This window comes from Erithacus rubecula (assembly GCF_903797595.1).
Source record: "Erithacus rubecula genome assembly, chromosome: 3".
In the NCBI taxonomy this organism is placed as follows: domain Eukaryota; kingdom Metazoa; phylum Chordata; class Aves; order Passeriformes; family Muscicapidae; genus Erithacus; species Erithacus rubecula.
Genome location: NC_136689.1, coordinates 128,750,254 through 128,777,457, shown reverse-complemented (window position 1 = coordinate 128,777,457; position 27,204 = coordinate 128,750,254). Strand labels below are relative to the sequence as shown.

At 37.5% G+C, this 27,204-nt stretch overlaps 1 protein-coding gene across 1 annotated transcript; it reads right to left on the bottom strand.

The window, feature by feature from the left end:
• Positions 1-404: 404 nt before the first annotated feature.
• Positions 405-27,192, bottom strand: DCAF13 (DDB1 and CUL4 associated factor 13). Its single transcript, XM_079301407.1, has 12 exons — positions 27,035-27,192; positions 25,850-26,049; positions 24,660-24,767; positions 22,850-22,939; positions 21,806-21,961; positions 21,038-21,115; positions 17,132-17,214; positions 15,189-15,353; positions 11,990-12,125; positions 4,309-4,472; positions 1,652-3,514; positions 405-1,618 (listed from the first exon to the last, which is right to left on the bottom strand). The coding sequence occupies exons 1-11, from the start codon at positions 27,102-27,104 to the stop codon at positions 3,427-3,429; spliced, it is 1,338 nt and encodes a 445-aa protein (XP_079157533.1). The 5' UTR covers positions 27,105-27,192; the 3' UTR covers positions 405-1,618; positions 1,652-3,426.
• Positions 27,193-27,204: the final 12 nt, after the last annotated feature.

The window sequence follows — 27,204 nt, the reverse complement described above, 5'->3', positions numbered from 1 at the left end:
CAGCCTGGCCAGCTGGAGGAGGAGGGTGGAGCAGCAATACCCAGCACAGGCTCTGTTTGCACAGGTGCCAACACAGGCACTGCACTCTGCCCCTGGGGATTTGTGGCTGGCAGTATTTATTGTTTGCATTGTGTTTAGGTGTGCACACCGCTATTGTTTTATATTGTTACAAGCTTGATGATACAGGAATCACAATAGCCTGGAGTCCTTTAGCTTGGGAGGGGAAATAAAAAAAGCCCTCATGCCAAAAGCCAGGGGATTCTGCTACCATGAGCAAAGTGAAGAAGGGCCACACAGACACAGGCAAAAACCCCTCCTGTTGAAATTTTCAGTTGGTCTGAAAGGTTTATGTATTTCCACACCTGAATGGTCATTTAGTTTGTTTTAGCTATTTGTAACATATGGAGAGTAAAAGAAATTACTTTATTCAAATATCTGTTTCATTACATAGTCTGGCTATGATAGAATGGACATAAAACATTGATGACTCCATAGCTGCTGTATCATGGAACAGCTAAACTCACCAAGGCTATGAATACTGTTTTAAGTATTGATGCAATAAAGGTATTATTTTTCTTTCAAAACACTGCTAAATATCTTCCCAAAGAAAGAACATACACAGAAGTTTTGTTGTTTATTTTTTTTTTAATCAACAGGTCTGTAGGCAATACGTTGGTTTAGAAAATAATCCGTCATCTTCCTTTTTTTCTTTAATCAATGACACCAAAATTTTAAAGGGAAACACTACCAGTTTCCTTAGATTTTCAGTATTTTATCTGGTACTAAGGACTTTATTCTCTATATACCTGGGTACACATACATGCAGATGCATGCATCCATAGTCCTTTTATATACAATAACTTTGATAAATCTAGGTAACTCCATTAAGGTGACTAAGATGAAGTCTGATTACACCTCTGAAATCACTGAGGGGAAAAAATAATAAAAATCCCTGCAAATAAAAAGTGATTAAGGGCTCCAACTCCTTTATTTTAATTTCTAAGCCATTTCAGCAATGGCCTGTAACAGACTTACATGAGCACTTCTTGCAAGCACCACCTGCCAACTACAACACTTAAATAAATGTATTTGAGTATTGTGGCATTATGTACTTTATGTGGATGACCACAAAAAATGTCAAACTGTAAGGATTTCCAAAGGGATAAATCAACAGCAGCTAGCCCAAGAGTGCACAAATCCATGTTCAGGGATCCTCTGAACTGATTGACTGAAACCACCATCTGCAAAATTCCAAATGACTGATTCCCAACCAGAAAGCCCAAGCTCAGATCTACACTGATTTTACAACTAGCATGTTTCTAGAAGTCACAGCAAGACTTGACTTTGGAAAACAGACTTTTTCCTGGGATGCTAAGAGGGTGCCCCACTTGATACCAAGACCAATGCCTGTGTAAAAATATATCCAAAGATTTTGGAAAAGGAATTCATAACTAAATGCACAGACTCTGAGTAACTGTCCTAATGTTAAAATTCTTTTTTTCAGCATAGTTACAACCTTTCTAGCAACTTTTAGCCAACCCTGATCCTTTGAGTTGCACCACTCAGGTCCTCTTTGAAAAAAGCAAGAGTTCACAAGGTCTTAGAACACGAGGAGATCCTTTGGACACAACTCAGGCCAATTGCTCCACACCAATACCACACCAAAACCTAACCAACTTCAGACTGAAAGCTCTCCTTGCATTCAGACTTCTGCACCAAAGCCAATAAATTCCAAGCAGCAGGGCTTGTTCGCATCAGAGGTTACCATGACTCAACAAATCAATAATCAACAACTTCAACTCATGCAAAACTGACAAGGATGAAAATTTTTAATCATCTTTCAGGAGATTAGTCTGCTTTTGCAAATCGTGCAAGACTTGACTACAGCTGTGTCACAAGCCATATTTTGGACTGCATTTTCTCCCTCAATTTTTTCAGTATTTCAGGAAGAAAATAAACTGTATTTGGCACAGAGTGCACTGTATTAGTACAACAGGCACACAGCCAGCATCAGCCTATTTCCTGATCTGTTCCACTTCTTCTCATCATCCTACTTATAGCTCTTCAGATCTGCCTCTCTTCCTGCATCACCCCATAAAGGTAAGTGATCCAGAGAGTCAAAGTTACATTATGGCCTCTTATCACCAAAGAGCCATAATTTTGCCATGATGATTCAGGAATCTTGCACAAACAGTACTGCAAGAGACAAGTTAAAGAGTAAGAACCAGAAATACATATGGATTAGTGTCAGCAGATATATTAAACAGGATACTATCCAAAGGCAAGTGCTCCAAGTGCTCAATTTCCAGATTAAAAAAATTAAGTATTAAGTTTACTCTACTTGAGTTTATCAATTCTTTTTGTACATAAGCTCAGGGCAAGGCATCATTACAGACTGTAGGGTTAAGACTTAAAAAGATCTTTTTGTACAGATGATGTTAAGCAAAAGTACAGTTGCTATATTCTCGTGTCTCTCTTCAGTCTAGACAGCCTAGTTTAATTCCAGCATAGTTTTCTGATCACCTTGGTAGCTTCAGTAGAAGACTGTTTATCCCACTGGAAACGAAGCAACATGTTTCCCAGGCAAACTGTAAAGGAACTTTGGGCTACAGAGACCTTGTAAAGTGTAAAATTTCCATTTTTCTTCTATAAATGTAAAATAGAAAGCTTATAATAAATCTCATCCAAAGGAGTTTCTGTGGTTTATAAAATTGATGTCATTTTTCATCCAGATTTTGCAAGGTTTCAAGAGAAAAAATTATTCAAGTAAGTAATCATCAATATTAGCAACTTCTGAACAGTCTGAAGTTTGGTCAAGTTATATAACAATAGTTAAGAAGACAGAGTAGAATTATAAATATGTTTACAGATGTCTGTATATACAGATGTTGAATTTCTTTTTGGATAAAAGAAAAATAATATTGTACTATAAGCAGTATAATCCAGACAGTTGGAATAATCAAAATCTAGTCCATTGCTTAAGGTCACTTTATTAAATTTGTTTAAATAAAATTTTTTTAAAAAGACAGCGTAAAGACAATTTTTGTAACTCTGTATGGAGCAAGTTTTTTGCTTTGACGAGTATTAACCTATTACATCCTTTTTTTGTAGTAACAGTACCAAGGAATAGAATGGAATTACAGATATTATCCACCAAGTTACCTGCTTGTATCAAAAGGGTCAAACTCCACTGCAATAGGCAGTGTTGGGCCAGTAACATCAGAAAAATGGCAAAAAAAGATTACAGGGAAAATTCCCATGACTACTCAAAGCAGATGATGACTTGAGAAGTCACAGGATGCACAAACTTGGAAGAAAAGTCATGCTTCTGGAAACATATGCTGTCTTACCAAAGTCCATCAAATTTTGTACAGTGTATTCTTTTAATAGTGACATTTTTCTTTTATTTTGTACATGTGAAAACAATTATTTCACTACTGCCACAATATGCTTCTTCCTCTCTGGCACCAATGGCACAGATCCCGGCTTGCTGTGCTTACGACGATTCAGCTCCCTAGAAATAAAACAGAAAAATGAAACTCAGTAGTCAGCACAAACATTTAAGAAATAATGTCTTCCTCCCCAGGCTAATGGAGTTATCCTACAAAGAAAACAAAAAAAGTTAAGAATTGCTCTGTTTCTAATAACCAAAAGCCCTATGCTCCTTTGGGAAGAAGGACCATCCTTTGAAAGTAACTTTGAAGTTGGCTAATTTAGAAAAGTTTCAAATGAGCCTTTCCTTGGGAGCTCAGCTTGATTTTCATGTCAACAGGATCAGCTGCTCAAGTTTGTGGAGTTTACCAGTTAATAAAGATGACAAAGACCCACCACTTAACTGTTAATTCAATGGCTACAGCAAAATATGCCACCTCCTACTCCTGGAAATTCCAATATGGCAATGATCCAGGTGGAATAAAACATGCCCCCTGGAATCTGGCATTATAAAAAATGCCAAAACCACTAACCCACAAAAAACCAATCAAAAACCAAAAATCCCTCCATACACCCCAGAACAGTCCATCCTATTTCCACTGCAATGGAGCATCACATCATGCTTAACAAAGCTCTGTGGCTCTTCCCAACATGGTATCTGCTGCCATGTCTTCACTGTGCTTTTGGGCAGCAGCCAGTCCTCACTGCCACTGGCACTCATCTGCGTTCTCCTCATAATCAACCTGGCAGTTCATGATCACTCATTCAGATGCTCAAAGCTCTACCACTCCCATACAGCACTGCCACAGCAGCACTGCAGGGATGCATTCTATTAAGAGGAAGGGAAAGGAGAGAGAGCAGAAGAGGAACACGTACTTCCGCCGCCGAGCCTCTCTCATGATCCGCTGCTCCTTGATCTGGCAATAAATACTCTTGGGCAAGTGTCGGTGCTGAGCGATGCGCCGGATCTGGGGGTGAAACTGGAACTTCTCCTTCAGCTTCTGATTGTAATTCATAGCTGCCTTCTCTCGAGGTGCAAGCTACAGGGAAAATGACACAGACAAGCATGCTATAAAACAACAGGGATTTAACTGTCAATCTCCTCTACAAAACAAAATTTTCACTTTTCATTCAAATGGCTTCCTTCCAGCAAATTCCTTCAGGACATGGATAGGTAAATATTAAAAAATCTAAAATTCCAACAATATACCATTGCTCAAATACAAAATGTTATCATTTTAAAGCTAATATTTTTAGGCATTTTAATCACTAGCCAATGTAATTATAAATGCTATAGAGGAACTGTCTTCATGACCAGCTTTACAGACAGTTCTTCAGGTGGCCTAAATCTTACCCAGCACCCTGATCCCTTGGGAAGCATAAAGCACAGATCAGATTTCAAGTATTAGTTTGACTTTATGGCACACAGGGAGTTCCAACTTTCATCAAGCAGCTAAAAAACGCCCAGTATCACAAACACATGAAATACAGGTGAGCTGGTATTGACACAACAGACTAAATTTTAATTCATGTTTAAAATTCTGTCCAAGTCACCACTAACAACACTGAAAGTAAGAAACAGCTTCTCCTGACAGCCAATCTACAGAAGATTTTTTTTTAATTAGCCTTTTTTCCTTTGGTCCTACTGTTTATCTATCAAAAGGAAAAAACCCATGTTTCCTGTATTTTTGTTTAAAGCATGCATTGCTTGACGAGGAATAGCAATCTCTATGTATTTTGGATTTGCTTGGATCTTTGGGTATTTCAGCTGCATTTCAGTCTAGTGAGTTTTCATATAAAATAAAATCTGTTAGTATTAAGTACAGGATGATAATAATCCCATCCTCTTTTTCCAACACATTCACACAAACTTTCTAACTCCAATATTTCAGACATCTCAGAAATCCTTCATATTTTCAATTAAGCCATGGCACTAGTCTTTTGCCATCCCATGTTTATGTCACACAACATCTCCTCCTAAAATATTAAAAGTAAAATAATAGTTCAAGTAACTTCTATTTATTCAGCTTTGTAAATGACTCAGTGTCACAAACTTTCAAGAGAAGACAGAAATTGATGCTAATAAAAAAAGCAGTAACAAAACCAACAACTTCATTACACACACGGTTGGAAATTGGACTTATAATATAACAAGATATGTGTCCCCCTCCTCTTGAAATCAGCAATTGGCTTTTTATTCTCCACTCTGGAGATCACTTTTGTGCATGACTTCTGGTAGAATTTTTAATGAATTCTGAATAAATAAATATCACACTCAGATGATTTTGGTTCAGAATACCATAAATGGTCTGAAAACAAGTATTGACAAAAATTACCACAAAGGAGCTTCTGATTCGGGACAATAAAGAAACCAGATACAGAGGTGCTCATGGCTCAAAAAATTCTTATTCAGACATCAGAGACACATGATGCTCGTAACCTGTTTCTCCACACCCTCTTGTCCATAAAATCCAAATCCTTCTGCTTTACTCACATTCATTGTGGCCTCTGAAACTGTGTAAATTTTACATGTTACCCCACTAAATCTCTCTCCCCCTTTTACCGAAATTCCTTACTGTGAGCCAGCCTGTGAATAGCTGGTTCACTCTTAGTAAATCCCAGGTGTTCCCACTTTGCAGAAAACTGCCAACATAATCCAAATTAAACAGCTTTATTTTAATTAAATGCAATGATTTTCCTTTAACTTTAGAAGAGCAAATTGCTGCCGATTTAATATAACCTTGATGATTCTACAGACAAGAGGTGAATCTGTAAATTAAAGACACATCCAGGACACATTATTTAAAATTATATATAGATTAAGAGGTGGTAGAGCCTGACTCCATTTTTATGGGTAATGTGGTGTAGAGAAAGGCACACAGCTGGTGACTTTCCACCCAACTGCCAGATGCCAGCGGCCAATACACCCGGCTGTGCTAAGTGCACCCTCATCCACACAATGGTTAAAGAAAACTCTGCAGCCATGACAAGTTTCCTTTATGAAAGACAGCAGAGAGCTAAGAAAGCACACTGGAATAACACACTGGATTCCAACTCTCTCTTGCAAGTCACTTTACAAAGGTCAGTGTGAACAGCTCAAGAGAGCAGTGTTACTTCCTACTCTGTTTTGGGCAGGAGAAGATGCACAGCATGATTTGCAGGGTTAGAGATTTCATTTATAGGGACTAGAACACTCTCCAATTTAATATACATAATAAATTGTTCAAATAATGAATGTGTAGTTTTTTTCCTACACAATGAAAATGAAGATTATGTGGCAGAAACACAGCTGATTTGTGTCACTACCACAGAAGGACTTCACAGCAAATATTTAGGATGAAAAAAGGGAAAAAAGAACTCTTTAAATGCAACGAAGTTGTCAGCAATAGGAAAATGCCTCCTCGAGTAAACTGCCCATGCCTCTTCTCCTCCCTCCTGATGACACAGACTGCTTATTTTTCCATCTAAGCAGAAGGAAAGTAAGAATTTTTGCAGAGCCCTGATTAGAAGCTAAAACTACCCTTAAAAAACCTCTCCTCTTCAAGAGGGCTGTATTTAAAACTCCACACTATTAAGACTTCTGTAATTCAGCATGAGAATAGGAAATGAATGTTTATCTGCACTCTTCAGGTTGCCCTTCTTGGTTAGGGCAGGCAAGAACACAGATGCAATATATTTTTAGAATCCAGATATAACCCAGAAATTTTCTACACCATAGCTTGCCTTTATTTATTTTTCTATTCCTCTGCTGAAAACATCTTTCTAAATTCATTGCCATTAAGTTCATTATTCATTCTTTCCTGGACCAAAAATTTTGATCTCTTTACCTCTAAATGGATGACAAAAGCAAACCAGAAAGGTAATGTAGGGCAATATGGATGTTAAGAGCATAAAATCACAGCTCCAGGGCTGAAGTTACAGGTGAACTGAATCACAAGCCCAAAATCACTATGAAGAGAATGCCTCAACCCAATGGTAATGCTTGTTATCAGCATTATCTCAGAAAATGGAACCACATACTAGAAACAGATTGAAAGGATAAACAATTGCTTAAGACAGTTTTGATGTGCTCCTGCTAATGCACTTTGCTAGATTAAAACCAAGATTTCTAATGGCACTTTCTCCTACCTCTACTAGCCCATACTCAAAATCTGGTATTTCTGCATTTTTAAAGAAAGCAGTAAATCTATGCTCCACTACTGTTCACTCACTCATCAGTAGTTTCACCAAAATCCTAAACATCCTAACCTACTGCTCTAATTCATAAAAGTAACAGAAACAAAATTTTGCAGCTGTTACAGAAGTAATGTTACTAAGAATTCAAACTGTAAGAAGTGCAGGTATAGTTTCGTTTTTAATGTGGCAGTAGACTGAAGAGCAATACAGCTTTTACAAATTTTACTGATGATTCATTACTTTCAGTGCAATTCAGAGAAACCTAATCTATCCCTTTCTGTCAATCAATTACATTAACTGTACAAGATATTAACTGAAATCTACTTGACAACTTTTTCAGCCTTTCCACTCAGACCAAGCTCTATTTTCCTCCTCAAAAGACAAAATAATTTACCTTCTCATAAATTCCACACTTCTTCAAAAGCACAGGTAAAAAAGCATCAAACAGACTTAACAAGCCATATTTTACATATTTGAACAGTTTAAGAGTTTCTCAAGTCTTAGCTGAGTTTTGCTTCTGGGCATGCTGAGATAGATGTTCACTGCTTTAAAAATAACACTTGTTACATCCTATTTAATAATACATATTTATCAATTAATGAAAATTACTAAAAGCTAAATGTAGAAAATTATTTTGAAGCAAACACTGCAGTAGCTCCAACACAGATATTTGGGTTTTGTTACCCCTACGTAAAACCTGTGCAGACTTAATCATCAGTGGAGTAGAGACACAAGATGCCTCTGGCTCCTCCAGAGACTTTTCTTCTTTCTTTCATGTTTCACTGATTTTGAATAATGAGTGCAGTGCCAAATACATTAAGACCCAAAAGAAACATGCATGTCAGAACTGATGACTGCTCGGGTGGCTATGGTTCAGAAAGTACAACTTTCCAACTGGATAAATGCTCACCAGCCACAACATGAGTACTATATATTCACTATAACTTCCCTGCAACTCAGCAATGCAAAAAACAACTAAGTACTCACCAAGAAAAAAAAAGTTTGATTACTATTTTTCTTTCTCTTTCAGGATGTTGATTTCTACCCACCCCCAGCACAAAAAAAAAAAAATCCATCTTAAAATACAATGTATTGCAAGATTTTAGCCTTATATCAGAAATACAGTGACCTTTGGATGAGTCATTCAATCAAATCTTCTCAGCAAAGAAAAACAGCAGACCAAGCAACTAAGCATTTAAGACATATTTTGACACTTCTGACAGAATTACTGAATGTTCAGCTTTGAATATTCAAAACATTCAAAAAATAGCCACAGACTGTGGAAGAACTGGACATTTATAAAATAAGCAAGCATATGTCTGTGAAGATAAGAACACCAATACTCTAAAAAAGAACACCAATACTCTAAATACAGATACTAAAGAAAAACAGTGGAACCTGCTAAAACAGTCCTTAATAGTTGCATTGTTGAGAATCACAGGAACTACTAGGCTGGATCAAACAGGGACTTGCACAGTTGCCTGAATACAAGCAACATTCCCAAGATATATCCAAGAGCATGATAAGCCATGAAGACTCTTGAGTCCTATTAGCTACAATTGCTCTCTAAACATCTGGAAAAATAAAACTCCATAGTGCTTCTAAAAAATTTTAAAGATCTATAGACACTTTAGATAGTTTCAAATTCTGTGTCTTGCTAAATTCACGGTTTCAACAACACCATGCTTGAACACATTCCCACATAAGATACATGGATGTGAAATACTCTCTTCTTATTATAATGTATTTCTTCACAAATTCATCTCTGTCCTGTGAAGTGAGATCAATTTTTCTACATAAGACACTATGTCTCTTTTAAGTTCTTCCTGTATTTCTAAATAGTTTTGCTTTCCTAAGATGACTGTTGATGTTGTGAAGTATTTTTCTATGATAGGATAATAAAAGATGTGAGGATTTTCAGTTTCACAAAAAACCAAAAACCCAACCAAAAAAATCCCCCCAAAAAAACAGGGCAAAATAATCAAATAATAAGCCAAATGTCACTTGACCTGTGTCATTGATTTGGTTCTCTTTGGAGCTGACAACCCAAGTGCTGTGACAGAAATGCACAGCCTTACACATGTTACAAAAGCTTCACTGGAATGATCCCAAAGAGCAGAACCACATGGGGGGCACAGCCTCCAAGGGGCACGTCAAGCAACAGCACAAAGAAAAACAACAAAGGCTGTTTTGTGCAGGATTCCCATCAGGACAAGGAACACTGGAGTATTAAAGTGCAGACCATACCCCACACCCAGCAGTCACAACTAAGCAGTGCCTTTTTTAGGCCCATCCACGGCCAGTTTCACTGATGCAAATACTACAGGAAACAGCAGAATGTCATTTAGCAGTCTATGTTCTGAACATTTAAACAATAGCTAAATTGTCCTTTTGCTATGCAACATTTCTGCAATGCAGGAGTAGCTGTGTTTGCCTATTACTTCCCAGAGTCAATTACCCTTACTCTTTCATAAGAGGAGCCAATGCCATCTAGTAGTCAATACAGTGAACTTTTTGTTCACATCTGAAAATATTAGGAACCCTTCTACGTGAAAATGGTACTTGTGGCATTCTTATAAACCACTTGTCCTTCACACAAAGGGCTCAGAGTAAAAATGAGCATCAAAAATACCAGACAATTCTGCTGCAGAACAGCATCTTAGAGAGAAACATCACGATCTCTCACTAAAAATATAGTGAGTAAATGGAAAAAGTTTCAGTTAGTATCATAAAATCAGGTGAAAAGGGTGTTGCCATAAGCATACTGATACAACAGGAGGAAAACAGGCAATATTTCTACCCAACACAGCATTATCTAAACAAATTCAACACAAATGCTAAAGTCTCTAATGAGCTTTGCAGAATCTATAAAGTTAGCAACTATGGAATTGATATTTATGTGTTTGACCAAAGCACTACATGGGAATATCCCAATAATCAATGCAGAAGAGCAGGGGGAAAAAATAAATAAAAATAAAAAATAAAAATAAAAAATAGGTATACTTTAAAAAACTTAAATTAAAAAAATTCACCTAAACAGTAATTTGTAATCACAATTACTGCAAAGATCACAAAGCTGTGGGGTTTTTTTTACCTATTGTTCTATAGCAAAACTGAGAATACTAACAGGACTTCCCGAGACCTATAGTGGGCCATGGCTAAAGAAGTACATGTTATTTTAACTGTGCTATTCCATATCCAGTGCCTCAGAGTGCTCATCAGTCTCTGAATTATCCTGTTTCCAGTGTAGCCCTTAGTACTCCCTCCACCTGCCACCTGTCCCAGCTCTGCTTCACTTCCCTCCTACAGACATTTCCAAGCTGCTGGAGCTTCAGGCAATCACAAGCAGTCCTAGACATTAGTATGCAACAGATCTAGCATCTCAGCTGTACCACAATCTTCCATGAATCACAGCTCCTCTTTCCTCTCCCCACTACCTTTCACAAGATCAAGCAAAAATTCCCCCAGACATTATCTGACAGCTCTGCTGATGGGCTCAGAAAAGGCAGTGTAAGCACCTCCAAAATACCATAACAATATAAAGCTACATAAAGGGATTACTCCTAGCAAAGTGCCAAATTCAATCAATACTTTGACACAACTGTGCAGATGAATCTATGCAGTTGGTAACTGAAAGGAACATTTGGGCTTTGTCTGTATATAAACATTTGAACAATTATAACTGAAAATACTTATCCAAAGAGGCTGGGGATTGCTCATACTAGGAACACCTTGACTAAACAGAATTACAATGAATTAAGAGGACATCAGACACCACCCCAGTTTGCCCACTTGGTATCTGAGTTACACAGGTTAACAACAATCTCAGTGTCAAACTAGGCATCAGTGCAAGCAGTGTACTTTATAATACATACGCTTATCACAACATGGATTTTTTACAATTTTTATTCTTTTTTTAAACAAACAAACTGCATGAATGAACACTGTCACATGCCATACAAAATCTTTAGAACTAGTAATTATAAACTTCAACAGAATTACTTAAATATGGCTACACAAAATTTATTGCCTTTTTCCCAGTGGTAAAGAACGAATTCTAACCATTAGCGCACAGGTAAAAAATTTGAATCTAGTTTAGACAGAACTGATGATTATTGTTAATATTAAACAAGACCAAAAAAAGTCATCTTGTGCAGCAATAATGAGGCATGTCATTTTATTATTATTATTATAAGCTGCAGTAAATGCAATGAGCTATACTGCATGTGTCAATCTGCAAATTAAACACAAATGCCAAACTATAATTTTACAGCTTCCCTTCATAAACAAGTTTTTAAAGTTGAAGAGGATAACTGGTTTGTAATAACAAAAATCCCCAAACATCTTGTGATAATAAAAAAAAGCAAAATGCAACTCTTACCACTCCCAGTTTTTCAGAAGCATTAGCTTTCCACAGGCGAATATTCATCTCATCTGAGCCACACAGAATGTATTTGTTATCTGAGGTCCATTTTACAGTGATGACGTGCTGCATTCGTTTGGTATGATAAACCTCCCTAGAGCAAAGAGAAACGTTTTTCAATGATCTATCATCACTTTTCTCACCATTATCTTTCAAATAGCAGAAAGCATTCTGACAAAGGCAATTTTTTTTACATTTTCTTGCTGTTGTTTTTTAAAAAATCTGACTTTTTTAAACACTGTGCTGATCCTATCTTCCTATAGATAGAAATACAAAAAAAATACTGATGAAGGACCACCTTGGAAAGGATGCTTTTTAAAAAAGTGCTTTCTGAGAAATTTTAGTAAAGAGTTATTATTTAATTCTTTTTGCAAAACATGCTAAGGGTATACAGTAGGAAATGCATCTGAAACAGTATGAAAGTGTTCAGAAATAATTTTAATTAATACACTCTTACATTGAGAGTATTACAGAATGAGAATGAAGAAAAATAGGCACCAAAGAATCCAGCTGTCCATTTATGATATGGCAATGGATTTGCTCTCTGAGTTGTGATTTCCCTCCTTTACCCAAAAATGGACCCCCATTTCTCTTTTAATTTCTGCTGATCAGACTCCTGCTCAACAAGTGCTGTAGAAAAATGTTTCTCCATGTTACATTTAAATCAGTATTTAAGTTAAACTCTTGTCTAATTTTCATTAAGTATGTATAAAACAAATCTATTATTTTATTTTTGGTATAAAAATAAAGAATTAAATCCACTTTTTTAGTTATTTCTCAGCATTCTGAAAAGAAGGAAAAAGGCCTATTTATTGTCTACCAATAGCCACATCTTTGATGCAGCAGTCATGCACTACAGCTTACTCTCTTTCATCCACTCAGTTATTTTTGCAAGGAAAACCCAAGTAATAAAATAAAAGAAACATAGAAAACAACATCTATTCAAGTATTATAGAGAAACTAGACTGGGGTAGAGCCAAAGTGGTTGTGAGAAAAAGAAAAGAAAATCAATATATCAGAATAAATAAGATTTAATAAGCTTAAGCACATCTTAATTCACCAGCAAGCAATACTCTATAAGAACAACTATTTGGAAGACTGAGCACAATGCCATCAGAAAACATTAATACTCACATCAGCTTTTCACTGTTTCATGGCACATGTGCACATCTGCACTTTCACAAGAATTTCTATGTTTACCTCCCTTCTACCATGTAACTCAGTAACAAAGCTTGTCTTCACCCACCTTTGGGGAACTAAATCCTTTTTCTTTTCCATGCTTTGAATTTGCAGCCTTTGCCTATCCTGTGGTTGTCATCACAAGGTATTAAATATCATTTTTCAGGGACAGAAAAAACAGAAAAGATGGCCAAATAACCTGGATCTGTCATTTAGAAGTTTGCACAGAAATACAGTTCTGTTTACTAAGCATTCACTAAATTGAATCAACTTCATAATAAATTTTATTTCTTAGGGCTGAAATATTTCATTATTTAAATTTTAATTTAAAAATAAAATCGAACGCAATTGAAGTTAGAAGTTTTGCAGATTGGCATGACATCAAAAGTAAAAACCAGAATAGCACCAGGATCCTTATTTACAGATATTCCTAACTGTCCTTTCAGTTTTCCAAGTAGGATCAGATCTTCTATTTAGAGACTTTTCTCCATTCCATGAGATTAATATAAACTGTGCAGTTCTAAAGAAGCCCAGCTACCAAAGAATTTTAAGTGTACCAGAACACTCTAATCAGCTTACATGAGACAAAATTTTTCATTTGTATGGCTTCTCCTCACTAGATTTATTGCTATAACACAATATGTGAAAAAGTGGGGACAAAGAGAAAAACCTCTTCCATAGGCCTTGGCAGCAATCTGCTAAAGTGTGAAATAAAGCCTTTTACTGTTGTGTTACAGGGTCTGCAAACTTCTTCTCAGTGATATGTGTTAACTTTGAATATCACCACTTCTGTGAACATTATTAATTCATACAAAGAAGCTGCTAACCACATTTAATAATGCAAGTCAGAAAAAACACAAAAACAAACCTACAAAGAAATTGCACTACCTAATTACACATAAAGTAATATAGCAAGACAAAAAGAACATGAAAACTAAAGATTAGATATAGAGGGAATGCAAATAACCCCTCCCACTCTTAAATGCAGCACAGGAGCACAAACAGCCCAGCATGCACAATTTCATCAATCAATAATAAAAATACACCCCTTCACCAACCAGTATTTCAACATGTTCAGCCTCAAACTATCTAGAACTTGACTTAGTAATAACCTTCTGGGGTGACAAGACTGGAGAGAGGAAGTCAAATAGAAGTAAAATAAAGTTAAGAATAAAGAAAAAGGAGGAAGAACCGACAGGAAAGAATAATGAAGGCAAGTTTATGAAGATCTAATGATACCAGAAAGATCAGATAACTTGCTTCAGTTTTCATCAAACTGAAAGAAAAACAAAACACAATGGAGACACACTAGATGCAATCTGAACTCAGGCAAAGTATTTAATACACTGACTTATGAAACTTTACATGAAAAACAATTTCCATGTGAATTGTATTCAAAGCACTGTATTACAAATCAAAATCAGGTTAACAAAATATGAACAAAAGGTAATGTATAAGAGAACTGAAACAGATCACAAAAAAAAACAGATCACCAAACTGATCCTCAGGAATTCATACAGCAATCTACTTTATATAATGTCTTTAGTAATCATCCACATAGATTGAAAACAATCCCTAGGAAATCAAATACTATAATGCTGTAATACACTGCAAACTTAAGTGGTGACAGACAAAAACAGTATAAAGCAACCTAAAAACCTTAAAGATGCATGGACAGGGAAATCAAATGCGATTCACCATGGTAAAATATAAATGAGCACAATAATCCACCCTAATTTTAATTCCATATTTTGGAAGTACTGCTACTTGTTAAGTAGTTTGATTCTTGATCCATACTCCAGAATTAACTCACCTACACAGCTGTCAGCTTCAAGCTACTGAGAGAGTAAGACTTCAACACTCACAGGAAGCAAATGCCCCAATGGAGATGTTAATGAATGAATTAGTAATTCTGAGGATTTGGGAGGAAGTCACTGGAATGAATGACAGCAAGAGAGAAATGTGCAAAACTACTCACCTGCTGTGACCTTTGTCTACAGGAAAAATGCGGATGGACTTATCAAAGCTGGCAGACACAAATTCCTTGCCAGTGGGTGAATAATCCACGTCAAGAACAGCAGACACGTGATCCATATGCACCATCACAGGTGATTCAAGAAAGCGCATATCAAAAGTATATAAGCTTTAAAATAAACACATCAGTAGCTTAATATCATTACAAGTTCTAAGTAAACAGTATATTTTACATACACCACACTTAAGGATAGAGCCATATTGCAGAGGGAATTCCTTAAAACAGCTCATAATGCATGACAAGAAAGAAAACTGCATAGTTTAGGGTTTGAAAGAAGTTTGTTAATCAGAGGATTTAGTCATTGGATCAGGTTTCTTGATCCCTATCAAAGGACATATAGGCTCCACTGTTCCCTTCATCATCTGTCCATGGGTCAGACTACAGGCATCACCCTGGCTCCTTTACTCCATCTTCCAATATAAGTATGCACCCTGAATTTGTAAAAGCATCTCTCAAACTGATAGCAAGCCTATCAGTTCTGAAAGGTTTCTAAATATTCCCATACTGTGAACTCATAGTAATTCAGAGTCCACTCTAATGCTCCATTTGGTTGGCACCCTTTGTTACTGCCTAATTATCTTAGGCCAGTGCCTAATAAGTAAGTACAAGGAAAGCTTGGTGTAGCATGTCTAGGAGTGCAGGGAAATCTTGGTCCTTACACATGGAAATGCTAGTTCAGCAAAGAATTTGTTAAATTTGTTCAGAAAAGCATTATGTTAAAAGTAAACACCCAGCTGCTGGACCACAGCTGGTTTGCCTTTAAGGACTTCAAAGCTCAGATAAGGCCTACCTCTACCCCTTTTGAATAAAGAAACTAGGCATAATCACTGTATATAGATCATCAAATAAGCAGATGTGCATTTATTGAAACCCACTTAAGATATACTATTTAGTGGAATTATGTTAAAAAAATTTAATTCACCAGGTTTCTCACCTTCCTTTGCATATGCAAATACTTGTATATGCATTGTTGATATATGCATTTGCCTTTGCATTCTAAATGCTTTAGGCTGCAAGAGGACAGTTGTCCCTGACAGCAACAGCTACAGATTTTAGTTTAGCAAGAGGAAGAAAAAAAAAATTAAAATCCCTAACCAGCCAAAAAGCAAATTCATGAATCAAAACCCCAGACTTATAAACAGATTAAGGCAGTCTAATAGTTTCACCATACCATAACATAAATACAAGAAAAATAGCACATTGAATATAACACCACTTTCAAGGTCTGAGCCAGATTCCATTTCCTTAGAAAAACAGCCTTAAGATAAGTGATAAAATTCCTATGTTCTAGAAGAAAACAGTGATCTATTGTTAGATCACTGACTTCCTGGAAAAAAGGATATGGAGCACATTTTCAATGGCCTAGTTTTGAAGAGCTTTCTCAATATCAGATTAGCTGTTCGCAAGAATAGTATTGTTCAAAAGTAAAAAACTGCTCCGAGACATTGAAAGGATAAGTACTGCAGTCTCCAGAACTGTCTCACAAAAGATTAATTTATTTTTTTAAGAAATGTTCTCATCAAAATAGCTGATCAGTACAATGTATCAAGCTTCATAAGAGCTGGCAAGAAAATAAACACTTATATTGCCTCAGACTGGACCAATAGTAGTTATTTTCCAGGGCCCTTGCATTGGTTCAGCTGCATTTATTCTAAGTTACAATACTTTTTACCTCTCAAGTACTGACACACACAAAAAGAGGCAGTCTATCATCAATTCCTATTTGTTAAAATCAGTATGCCTAGAATTCTCTAGGCTATTAAGCAATTCAAATTTAGAGTTTCAGTAGTCTTTTAAAAATTTATTTTAGCATGATCATAAATCACCAAGACACAGATGAAAAATATAACCTGTTCATGATTACCAAAAAGCAAGGTTACACTTACTTGTAATCTTCATTTGCTGCAGTAAAAATGAAAGCTTCCATAGGGTTCCAACACAGTGTATTTGTCCTCATGTTCAAGATAACCTGCAATACAGTTACACGTTGCTACCTTGTTACAGGCTGTAAAATATTCACTGTAGTTCAAAACTTCCTACACACCCCTGAAGACAAGCACTTTGTAGACAGAGAATTATGGCAGAGGAATAGTACATGACAGAATGTTTCCTCAGCAGTGTTAGCAGTCAAACCAAACAACCTCCTGTCCCTCATTACACGTTCACTGCTTTGGGCTACACAACAGTTACATCTTCCTCTGTAAATCATCTCAGAATCAAATTCTTCCAAGTGGTCATTTAACATGGCAACCTGCTAGTGGTCATCAAGCAAATCTGGAACTTCGAAAAATTTCAATTCTCTGTCCTATTTACAGGAACCTTTAGTTAAGTAATCTATAGACACACCTAATTAAACGGTTATTTCAAAGGATATAGTCATTAATTGAAGCTGTGAACCAGCATTTGCAAAGCAATTGTACCACTTTGATGTTCTCTCAGTTATTACCCCTTCATTATTTTATGTCTCAAATTGCAGGTCACAAATTCTCCTGGCCAGCTGCCATTTCTTGCAGAAGTGCCAAGCAATGTACACAGAAGTTACTGTGTCCTCACCTACTCAGCACTATCACTGTATCAGCAGTGAATCACTCCTCACACACTGGTAAGATTTGCTTGCTGCTTGTAAGTATATGGCCAACAAAGAGGCCAGTTGGCCCTGGAGTGGGAAGAAGGCAGCTGATAACAGCCTAATAAAACCCTTCTACTCTGCTAACTGCAGACTAGCGAGAGGCATTAACAAGCTGTGTGCTGGATATCCCCACCTTGGAGGACAGCTGGGCCCCCATGGGACAAGGCAAGGCAGGCAGGAAGTCATTTGACACACCAGACACAGCAGCTTTGGCTTCTGCTGGCTCTGAGAGGAACGTCCAACCATTTACTCAAAAATAACAACTATACAGTATGCCTGACACAAAGTGGATGTGTAATTACAGAGCAACTTATTAAACTGAGCAAGTCTAAACAGGATTTTCTACAATGCTCCAGGCCAGCTATAATCCTACTTAAAAATCCTGAAATTTGGGTGTTTAATGCTATGGTACTCAAACCCCATTTTTGTTCTTGGCTTAGTACACCAAACACCATAAATTTACACACACAATTTTCAGAATATAGTTGTACAATTTTAACCCTTACAGTAATGAACACTGTCTCAAAACAAGTTAATACTGATGACTTTACTGAACACCCCTTCAAAAGATTGCAATGAATGTGTGCCTATTCATGTAATCCTAATTCTCCCTAAATCCTCATTTGCTAGGTGATACCATCCTGGTCATTATAAAGTCTGTGCTGCAGAACATCACTTATTTTCAGGAAGTGCATGCAATCAGAGCTGAATGTAATCATCAGATCTCAAAAGCAATCTCTAGTTTAAAAAGTGGACACTGAAATGTGCCCTATTTACACTAATGTGACAACTAGAATTTGCTCAGATTTCAGTATTGTCCTAGATACAGATCTTGCACAAAACTGGAAAGTTAATAATCAAGGACTGTTCTTTATTCCTTCCTATGCAAGTTCATCAGCCACTGCAAAATGAACACACAATTAATGTTAATCCACCATATGTATAAAAAAAAATTAAGTTATGTTACAAAATAACTTCAATATTGCCAAAAAATCCAGCTCTTTCAAAAGCAGTCAAGTTCTGTCATGCTCTGAATCTCTACTTTTTCACCAAAATTTACAAGCCTTCAGTTCATTTCAGCAGTGGCTTTTGGAATTAAAATAGTGCCTAAGAAATGAGATTGTCTCTACAGTTCTAGCATTTGGTTTAGTAACAACTGTGTAAAGCAATCTGGGCTGGAAGTCATTTCGGTTGCTGTAAATAAAAAATGGCATTTCAGAACTATCTAAACCCATACCAGAGCCATTTTTTACTGCTACTTTTAATCTACTATACATCTTCTTATAAAATGGGTAAATTTAAGTCCTTATTAAGTCAAAATTGTGAAGTTCAGGAAGACTTGGTTCTCTGCCTTTATTTTAACTGCAAACAGTTGCTTACAAATAATGTCAGCCTGGAAATGCTAAAATTACTGTAACACAGAAACATTCCCCAAATAATTAACCTGTCATCCTTTACTACCTACTAAGTATTTGGTTGAGATGAACACCTAAGAATGTAACAAGCAAGAGAAAACACAGTTCCTGTCAGCTGTTTAAATGCTAAAGTCTATCTTTAAAACACCCTAAGCTTTCCTGATCCCACAGGTTGCACAAGAATAACTTTTAAAGTCTACCAACACATTTTCCTCTTATCTTTCAAGAGAATTGCTTTCATACATCTTTCCCAGTTTTTTTCAGATTAGTTCTTATTCTGAATCTAGGTAGCATCTCACTATCTCATCCCTCCCTTTTTAAAACTTAAGGCTTTGAAACCCAGACTCAGGACAGCGGGCAACAGATGCTTCATGATGTGAGAAGCTGTACTCCTATTTCCACTAATGAAGGGACTCCCACTGAGTTCCAACTTCTTTGTGGATCAAATCCCAGGAGCACAGCAGTGCCAGAAACCAGTGCCCATACGTAAGCAAAACCCTGCTCTTAAGAGTTCTAGAGCTCTTAGCTCTCAATGCAGAAATAGGCATTTCATCTCCTCTCCACAGCAGAATTATCTCTATCTCAGGAGGAAACCCAGTACTGTGCCCAAGGAAATACTAACCAGTGTTTGATTCCTACAGCAGGAAACACATCTCAGCATGCTGCTTACATGAGATACACAAATACAAACATATGCACAGTCTATAGGAATTCTAGATGCACATGTATGTACAGTCATACATTTAGCATATAAATAATGCAAAACGCTGTTAGATTCAAACTTAGGTCAAAAAGGATCAAAGTGCATCCTTTGACCTTGTAACTGCAGCTCTACAGAACTTGGCTGTGTTCATTTCAACATTCAGGTCTTCACCTGGCATCACTGACAATTTTTTATAAGCACTGCATCAGTAGCCCAAGTGAAACTTCACTAAAAATTGTTGGGGCACAGGGAGAGAAAGAAAGACTACTGTGACAACACCAATCATTTTACAACTAAATACAATTTTGATGTTCTAGTGTGTATCAGATCAATAACACTACAGACAGTGTGTAACACAAGAGAACACTGAGTGCATATTCACAAGCCAGAATACTGTACTTCAAGAAGAATATTGTTAAGATAGTTCTGGGGCTCAGAACTACTGAACTTGATTGAGGTTTGATAAGTGTGCATGAATTATTGGCTTCTTATCTAAATAAATGCAAATATTCTGTTAAATAGGAATCTTTACATCACTGGTACATTCCACATACAAATACTATTTTGATTACACTGCAAAGGATTTCTGAATGGTCATGGTAGGTGCATAGGGAAGGGATTATCTCCCTTTGAAGGAAAAACATCTTTTCAAGAGCAGAGCAAGGCTCTCCAATGGTGAAGTTGCCTTGTTTCCTTCTGGCAAGGAAGAAAGAAAAAAAAAAAAAAGAAATCGCACATAGACAGACAGAATGCAATACAAGAACATAAAGTTCTTACTGTGAAATTGCTGTCAGGTCAGGCACTTGATCAAGAATTAAAACAGAGTGAGCATGACAGCCTGTCTGAATGCAGAAAAAAGCCCTTCTACCTCTGAATTAATGTTGGGATTTAAACAATGCAAACTCAGAAGATTCAGACAATGAAAACTCAGTGAACTCAGAATTCAGAGCTTCCTGTTCTTGACTGTCACAAACAGTTACAGACTATTAACATACTCAGTATGATTATCAGCATCAGCAATTAATCTTAAAAAGAAAAACATTACCTTCTTTAATGGAGTTGATTTTCTCATATCATATAGAACAATATTTCTGTCAGAAGCACAGCTTCCCAAAAGGTAAGTCTGGGGAAAAAAAAACCAAAATCAGTGTGTATAGTCTTGGAAATACTTTTAGAGTGTGGCTAACAGCTTACATCAGATACCTAAGCTATTTCACAAAGCTGGTCATGAGTTTCTTTTTCAGTCAAGGAAACGCATTTATCATTTTTTCTTTGCAGCTAATTACTCAGCAAAAACATTTTCAATAGGTTTCCCCATAAAGATTCAGAATTCATGCAGAGCCCTCTATTTTAAAACTAGCAGACAATTCCTCATAAACACAATTTCTATGAGAACAGCCCAATCAAGGGGTATAAAAGCAAGTTTTGTAAAAGATCAAATGCAAGTATTTTGCCATGGAGAGGGTGAGAAGTCTCAGTCACAGGTAGTAGGATACTGGAACAGATGAACTGTCAGCTCCACAGCCACTTAACTGCCACACTGTATGACTGAGGTACCACGTACATATTGTTGTGGACAGAATGGAGATTGCCCTGCTTTTGTTTCTCCTCTCCCAGACTAACAGAGACAAAAGATAGGAAGGTAAAATTATATGGTACTGCATTCCAAAATAATACAACCATCAAAATCTACACATACATCTCCCTACACATTCCATTAAAACATAAAAACTAAATTTGGATAAAAAAAAATCAAGATAGTGTCATACTGTAAAAAAAATACATAATTTCCAATATATAACACAAGCATTACCTCAATGGGATTAAATTTTACACTGCTTATGCTATCAAAACCCCAAGTCAGAGAACACTTGGGGCTTGTCCTTTGTTCATCCCAAATGTCCACTTGATGGCCACAGGTAGCAAAAACAGGTTCCTTCCAGTGGTGATCAATTCCTGTATACACTGTCTTTAAGGGGAAAAAAACAAAAAACAAACCAAAAATTTAAAAAACCAATTGTATGCATAAATACTCAAGTATGTTCATTTAGAAAAAAAAAACCCAAAAAATCATTGCATATGGAGTCTCACATGGTTTTTCTCACTTATATTACTGAAAATTAATTCATCAGTGCTACCAGAAACTAAGTTTTACTGGATACACCCCTTTCAGCAGGCAAGCCTTCTTTTTCATTTAAGGTGCATGTAAACATTTGTCATTAATTTACAATGGAGTTGGCACTAAAGGGGTATTTACAAAATCCTGGCTGATTTTAAAGCAGATGAAAATTTTAAGAATGCAACGTAAGTCCCCAGCTCAGTGGGGACTTAAATGAATTCCACAGACATAGCAATAACTAAAGAGTTTCAAACTACTTATTTGAAAGAAGCATATAGTGTTTTTCCTAACATAAGCTTATCATAACTTCAAAGGGCCAAAATACATATTTTCAGACTGCTTTTGTCAATAAGAAAGATGAAAAGTTAGTAATTTGCACTGAATGGTTGTGAGGTATTGGCATGAAAAAGTAAGTTATTTAATGTAGACTCAGCACTAACACGTCTGAAGAGATAATAAAGAAATGTCACCATTTTACAGAAAAGGGATAATTAGTACAGATAGAGCTAAGCAGTCTCTGGTGGCATTCGAGGTGTCCTTTCTGGTTAAATGTAAAATAAGCATAATAAAAACATGAAGATACTTTAAAAGTGCCATGATAAAATTTGACATCATTCATTATGATAACAGGTGATAACAAACTATTTCTCTCTCCTTCAAAAGCTAGGTAAGAAATTATTCAAACTTAATTCAAAAAAAAGAGGTCTGGGAAAATCAAAATTCAGATAGATTACTTACCTTTCCAAGAATTGTATGAATAGGTTCTTCTTCTTCTCCATATTCTGGGCTCTCCATTTTCCACTGCTTCACAGTTTTGTCATCGCCAACCTGGAAATATTGGAGAAATCATGCACAGTTTTAATGTAAATATATCCCCTTTTATTTTGCTAGATGGGCTACGCAATTAAATACAGGAATCCTTAAAAAAAAAAAAATATTCTGTGACATACACAAATGCTTCCTCCTGCCCGTTCACTGTTCCATTTTATACCTCCAAGCTAAAGAGTAGCTCTCCTGGTCACAATGTGTTATTAAAATATGTACATGGTCTGGCTGGAGTGAACATTTTTTTGTAGCAGCCCACCTGGAACTGTGGGTTTCTTTGATTTGTGGCTGAAACAGTGCTGATACAGCACCCAGGCTTTAGCTGTGTTTGCTGGGTGCTGAGGCATTTCCTCCTGCCCCTGCAGTCTCCACCATCCCTGTCTCACCCCCCAGCAAACAGCCTTGGGGTGGGACTGGGAGGGGACACAGGTATGACAGATGTTTTTGACTGGCCAAAGGAGTATTCCATACCATAGAACAATGCTCTGCAATAAAAGCTGCAGTACTGGGAACAGAAAGAGGAGGTGGGGCTGGCTCCACAGTGGCTGCTGCTCAGGGATTGTCTGGGGATCTGTCAGCTTTTGTGAGCAGGCAACTGACTCTCAGTTTGTCACTTGTATCCCATCACCACCTTTCCCTCACCTATTCCACTATCTACCTTGATCCACAAAGTTTTTCCAGTTTGTGAAACAGACAGTTGAATAGGAAAAAGGTGAGCTGGAATGAAGGCTATTTTGTAAGGCTACATTTTGTGATTTTTAATGAACTTATACCCTAAACCACAAATTACCTTCTCCAAGTCACTTTGATGAGCCTGCAATCAGTTAAAAAAGGCTTTCCACTTCAGTTGCTCTGGGTGCCTGTTCTAAATTTTGTTCTATCTCTTGCACTAATGCCAGCACAAGCTTTTGCATGGCTGTGCAGTGACCTGGATCATGCTAACAGGCCTAAAAAATGTTAGATTTACAAGTTTATCTTCCTCTCCACAACTGCATTACTACTGTTTCTTCTCTCCCTCTCTCAATTTTCAGGCAGACAGATTGTCAAAAGGGAAGTAACTAACTTGGAGCCACTTAGAATTTTTACTGTGACTTTCCCTATATCCCAACTACTGTCCCTGTGACCTGGTAGAAACCTTAGATAAATATACTGCAGTGATAATGCCTCTTCTATGATCAGTTCAAACAAAGCACAACCTTAGGACATTTCAGTTTCCAAAAACCGTTCTCCTTCTTGTGTTATCTTAGAACTGTTTTAATGCCAACAGGAAGACATACTATTTTCAAGCAGTTTACATGCAACTGAATGTTGTGCTTGCTATGAATTAATAAAGCTTTATTCACACAGAATTATTTACCTTAATCAGATAATTTTAATCATAGTATATGCAAACAGTTACTTTTTAGCATGCTTTTACATCTTTCAATAAACATAATCCATTTACTACTTTAAGGAAAACTAGTTTACTTAAGTTTTAATTACATGACCATCTGTCAGCTATTTTTTGGTATTTATCCCTTTGATGGTCTTGAATGACATCTATATTAAAGCATCAGAAAAAATTTCATTGTAAATAGAACTGTCAGGTTCACCAACACATTTAATAAGCGTATTCATACAATATTTAAATATTCTATGGCAGAGAGTAAGTTTCTCAGTGGAAAACAGATGGTGAACAGGTACTCTCTGCTGCTGCACTGATAGGAAGACACATAATACTTACAGTGAAGAAGGATGTACCACAGAAACGGGCACACATGCCCCGAACAAAGCCTTCATGGGCTTGGATAGTGCGGATACACTGTCGTTTGGTCAAGTTCCAAATTTTAACCTGTTTGACAAAAACAAAAGAGTAAATATTCTGTAAGCTTTCTACAGCCCACAGTTGCAGTTCACAATTCAAGAATATCACATATGTTGTAATGGCAGAGTTGGCTTGGACACTGGTCAGATTTTAACATTCAACTAATTATTTCTTTCTTGAAAAATAATTTTAAAACTGCCTTTTTCATTCCCACCCTCTCCCCTGATAGCTGCATACTTTCTGCATTTTGCACTCTCCTATTTTTGAACTAGAATGCTTGCTAAAAGCAGCAGCAGTTATAAATTTAGCAAAAAAATACACCTTTAAAACAAAAGCACAAATAAATTTGGAACCAACGGAATTTTTTCAGTCCAGTTGCTGTACTACATTTGCAATAGAAATGTATAGAAATTTTTATTTGAAACAAAAGTTTCAGTTTCAAAGCTTTTGGGCTCATTGAAAGAAAGACAAAAAAGAAATGGAGGTCAGGTTTTATATTTTTATATATTTACAGTATCCAGTATTCCACTCCCTGTATCAGTGGGTAACAAATCTGGCTAAATTTTCATAGCATTTTCTCTCTGAAAAATTTAATCTCCCTCATACTATTGAGTGACATAGGCACTCTCTATAAAAAGAGGAAAGCAACCAAATGCCCAGAAAACACCTTTAAAGTATTCAAGTACTTTATCAAATCAGCAATGGAAGGGTGAGAAAAGACAAGGAATTCAAAAAAGACAGATAATTTTTTCTGCAGCTGGTTCCAATTAAAGTGGTGACTGCTATTTATACCAGTTATGTAAAATAAACAATTACATATATAGGGTTAGCCTTTTTTAGGCAGTATGAAAAATTGTTATTCCAAAAAGTTTTTGGATGTGTGCCTCTTCCCCCTAGCTAATCTGACAGTTTAACTTCTTCAGGGGGAGCAGTGTACAGTGGCAGAGTTATAGAGCAGCAAAAAGTTTCACCTTCTGAGTGATGATGAAGGTAACATGCTGAATAAAGACAGAAAATTAAGGTGTGACAAAACCAAACAACCAATCCAACAAAATACAGAAGAAAGAAAATAAGAAATGTGCCTTCTTTGTTGTGGTTTGTAAGCTTACCTCTCCATCACAAGCTCCAGACAGCACTGTAGACAAACTTTTTGGATGCTTGGCCATGCAATTAACTCCATCTCTGTGGCCATCAAGTGAACTAAGAAAGGGTTTTGCAAACACACGTTCTAGCTTTGTGGCATTCAGAGCCCTTACGTACTCTCGTGCAACCTCGAATGGGTGCAATGCAGGGTCATAGTTCCTTGGAACTGCAACAGAAAGAACACATATTAGAAATCCATGCTGGAGTAGGTCCAGAGGAGAGATGATCAGAGGGATGGACTACCTCTCCCGTGAGGAAAGGCTGTGAGAGGTGGGTTTGTTCAGCCTGGAGAAGGCTCCAGGTAGACCTCACTGTGGCCTTTCAGTACTTAAAGGGGGCTATAAGAAAGATGGGGACAGATTTTTAGATGGTCTGTTATGATATGACAACCAGTAATAGTATTAAACTTAAAGAAGGCAAATTTAGACCAGATAGCAGTAAGAAGTTTTGTACAGAGAGATGGTACATGCCCCATCAAGGCTCTGAGCAGGCTGATCTAGCTGAAGATGTCCCTGCTCACCACAGCGCAGGCCGTGGGGGCTTAGACTAGAAAATCTTTAGAGGTAGATCCCATCCAACATAAAAAACTCTATTATTCTGTGTGTAAAATCAACGCACAATTTTTGGCAGTTTTAAAAATAAATGTGCAAGAAGCAGAACTAGATACACCAGGGACGAAACAGCATTAAGTGTAAAAAACTGCAAAGGGTAACCTCGGAAATAGTGATCGCAATCTCAGGTACCAGAGCATGATTAAAGCCCCAGCCTCGCTCTCCTGCTCTGACGCCGCTCCCAGCCCGGGCTCCGCCAGCCCCCGGGAAAGGGAAGGGAAGGGAAGGGAAGGGAAGGGAAGGGAAGGGAAGGGAAGCTTTCCTCCGCCGAGGCACCGCACGCGAATCCCAGCCTGGGACCGGCACCCGGGGGAAACTCCCGGCGCCCGGAAGGAGTGAGGCCCAAAGCCACTCTCGGTGCCCGAGCTCTCCGATCCCCGCTGCTGGCGGGCACCGGCGGGGCGGGGCGCGGACCACGAGAACCCGAACGCCTTCCTGCCTTCCTCCCTCATGCGCCGCCGCCTCATCCCTTCCGGGCGGGCCGTGCCGGGCCGGGCTTGCCGGGCCGTGCCAAGAGCAGATTCCCGGAGCCCCGCTCACCGCGCTGCAGGTCCAGCTTGGTCTCCCTCACGTAGTCATCGGGGTTGCGGCTCAGCACCTTCACCCTCATCGCGCCGCCTGCGCCCGGGCCCCGCGCGCGCACGTGACCGGACGCGCCGCGCGGGCCGTTCTCGCGCGAGGACGCGAGCCCCGCCGCGGCCCCGCCCCCC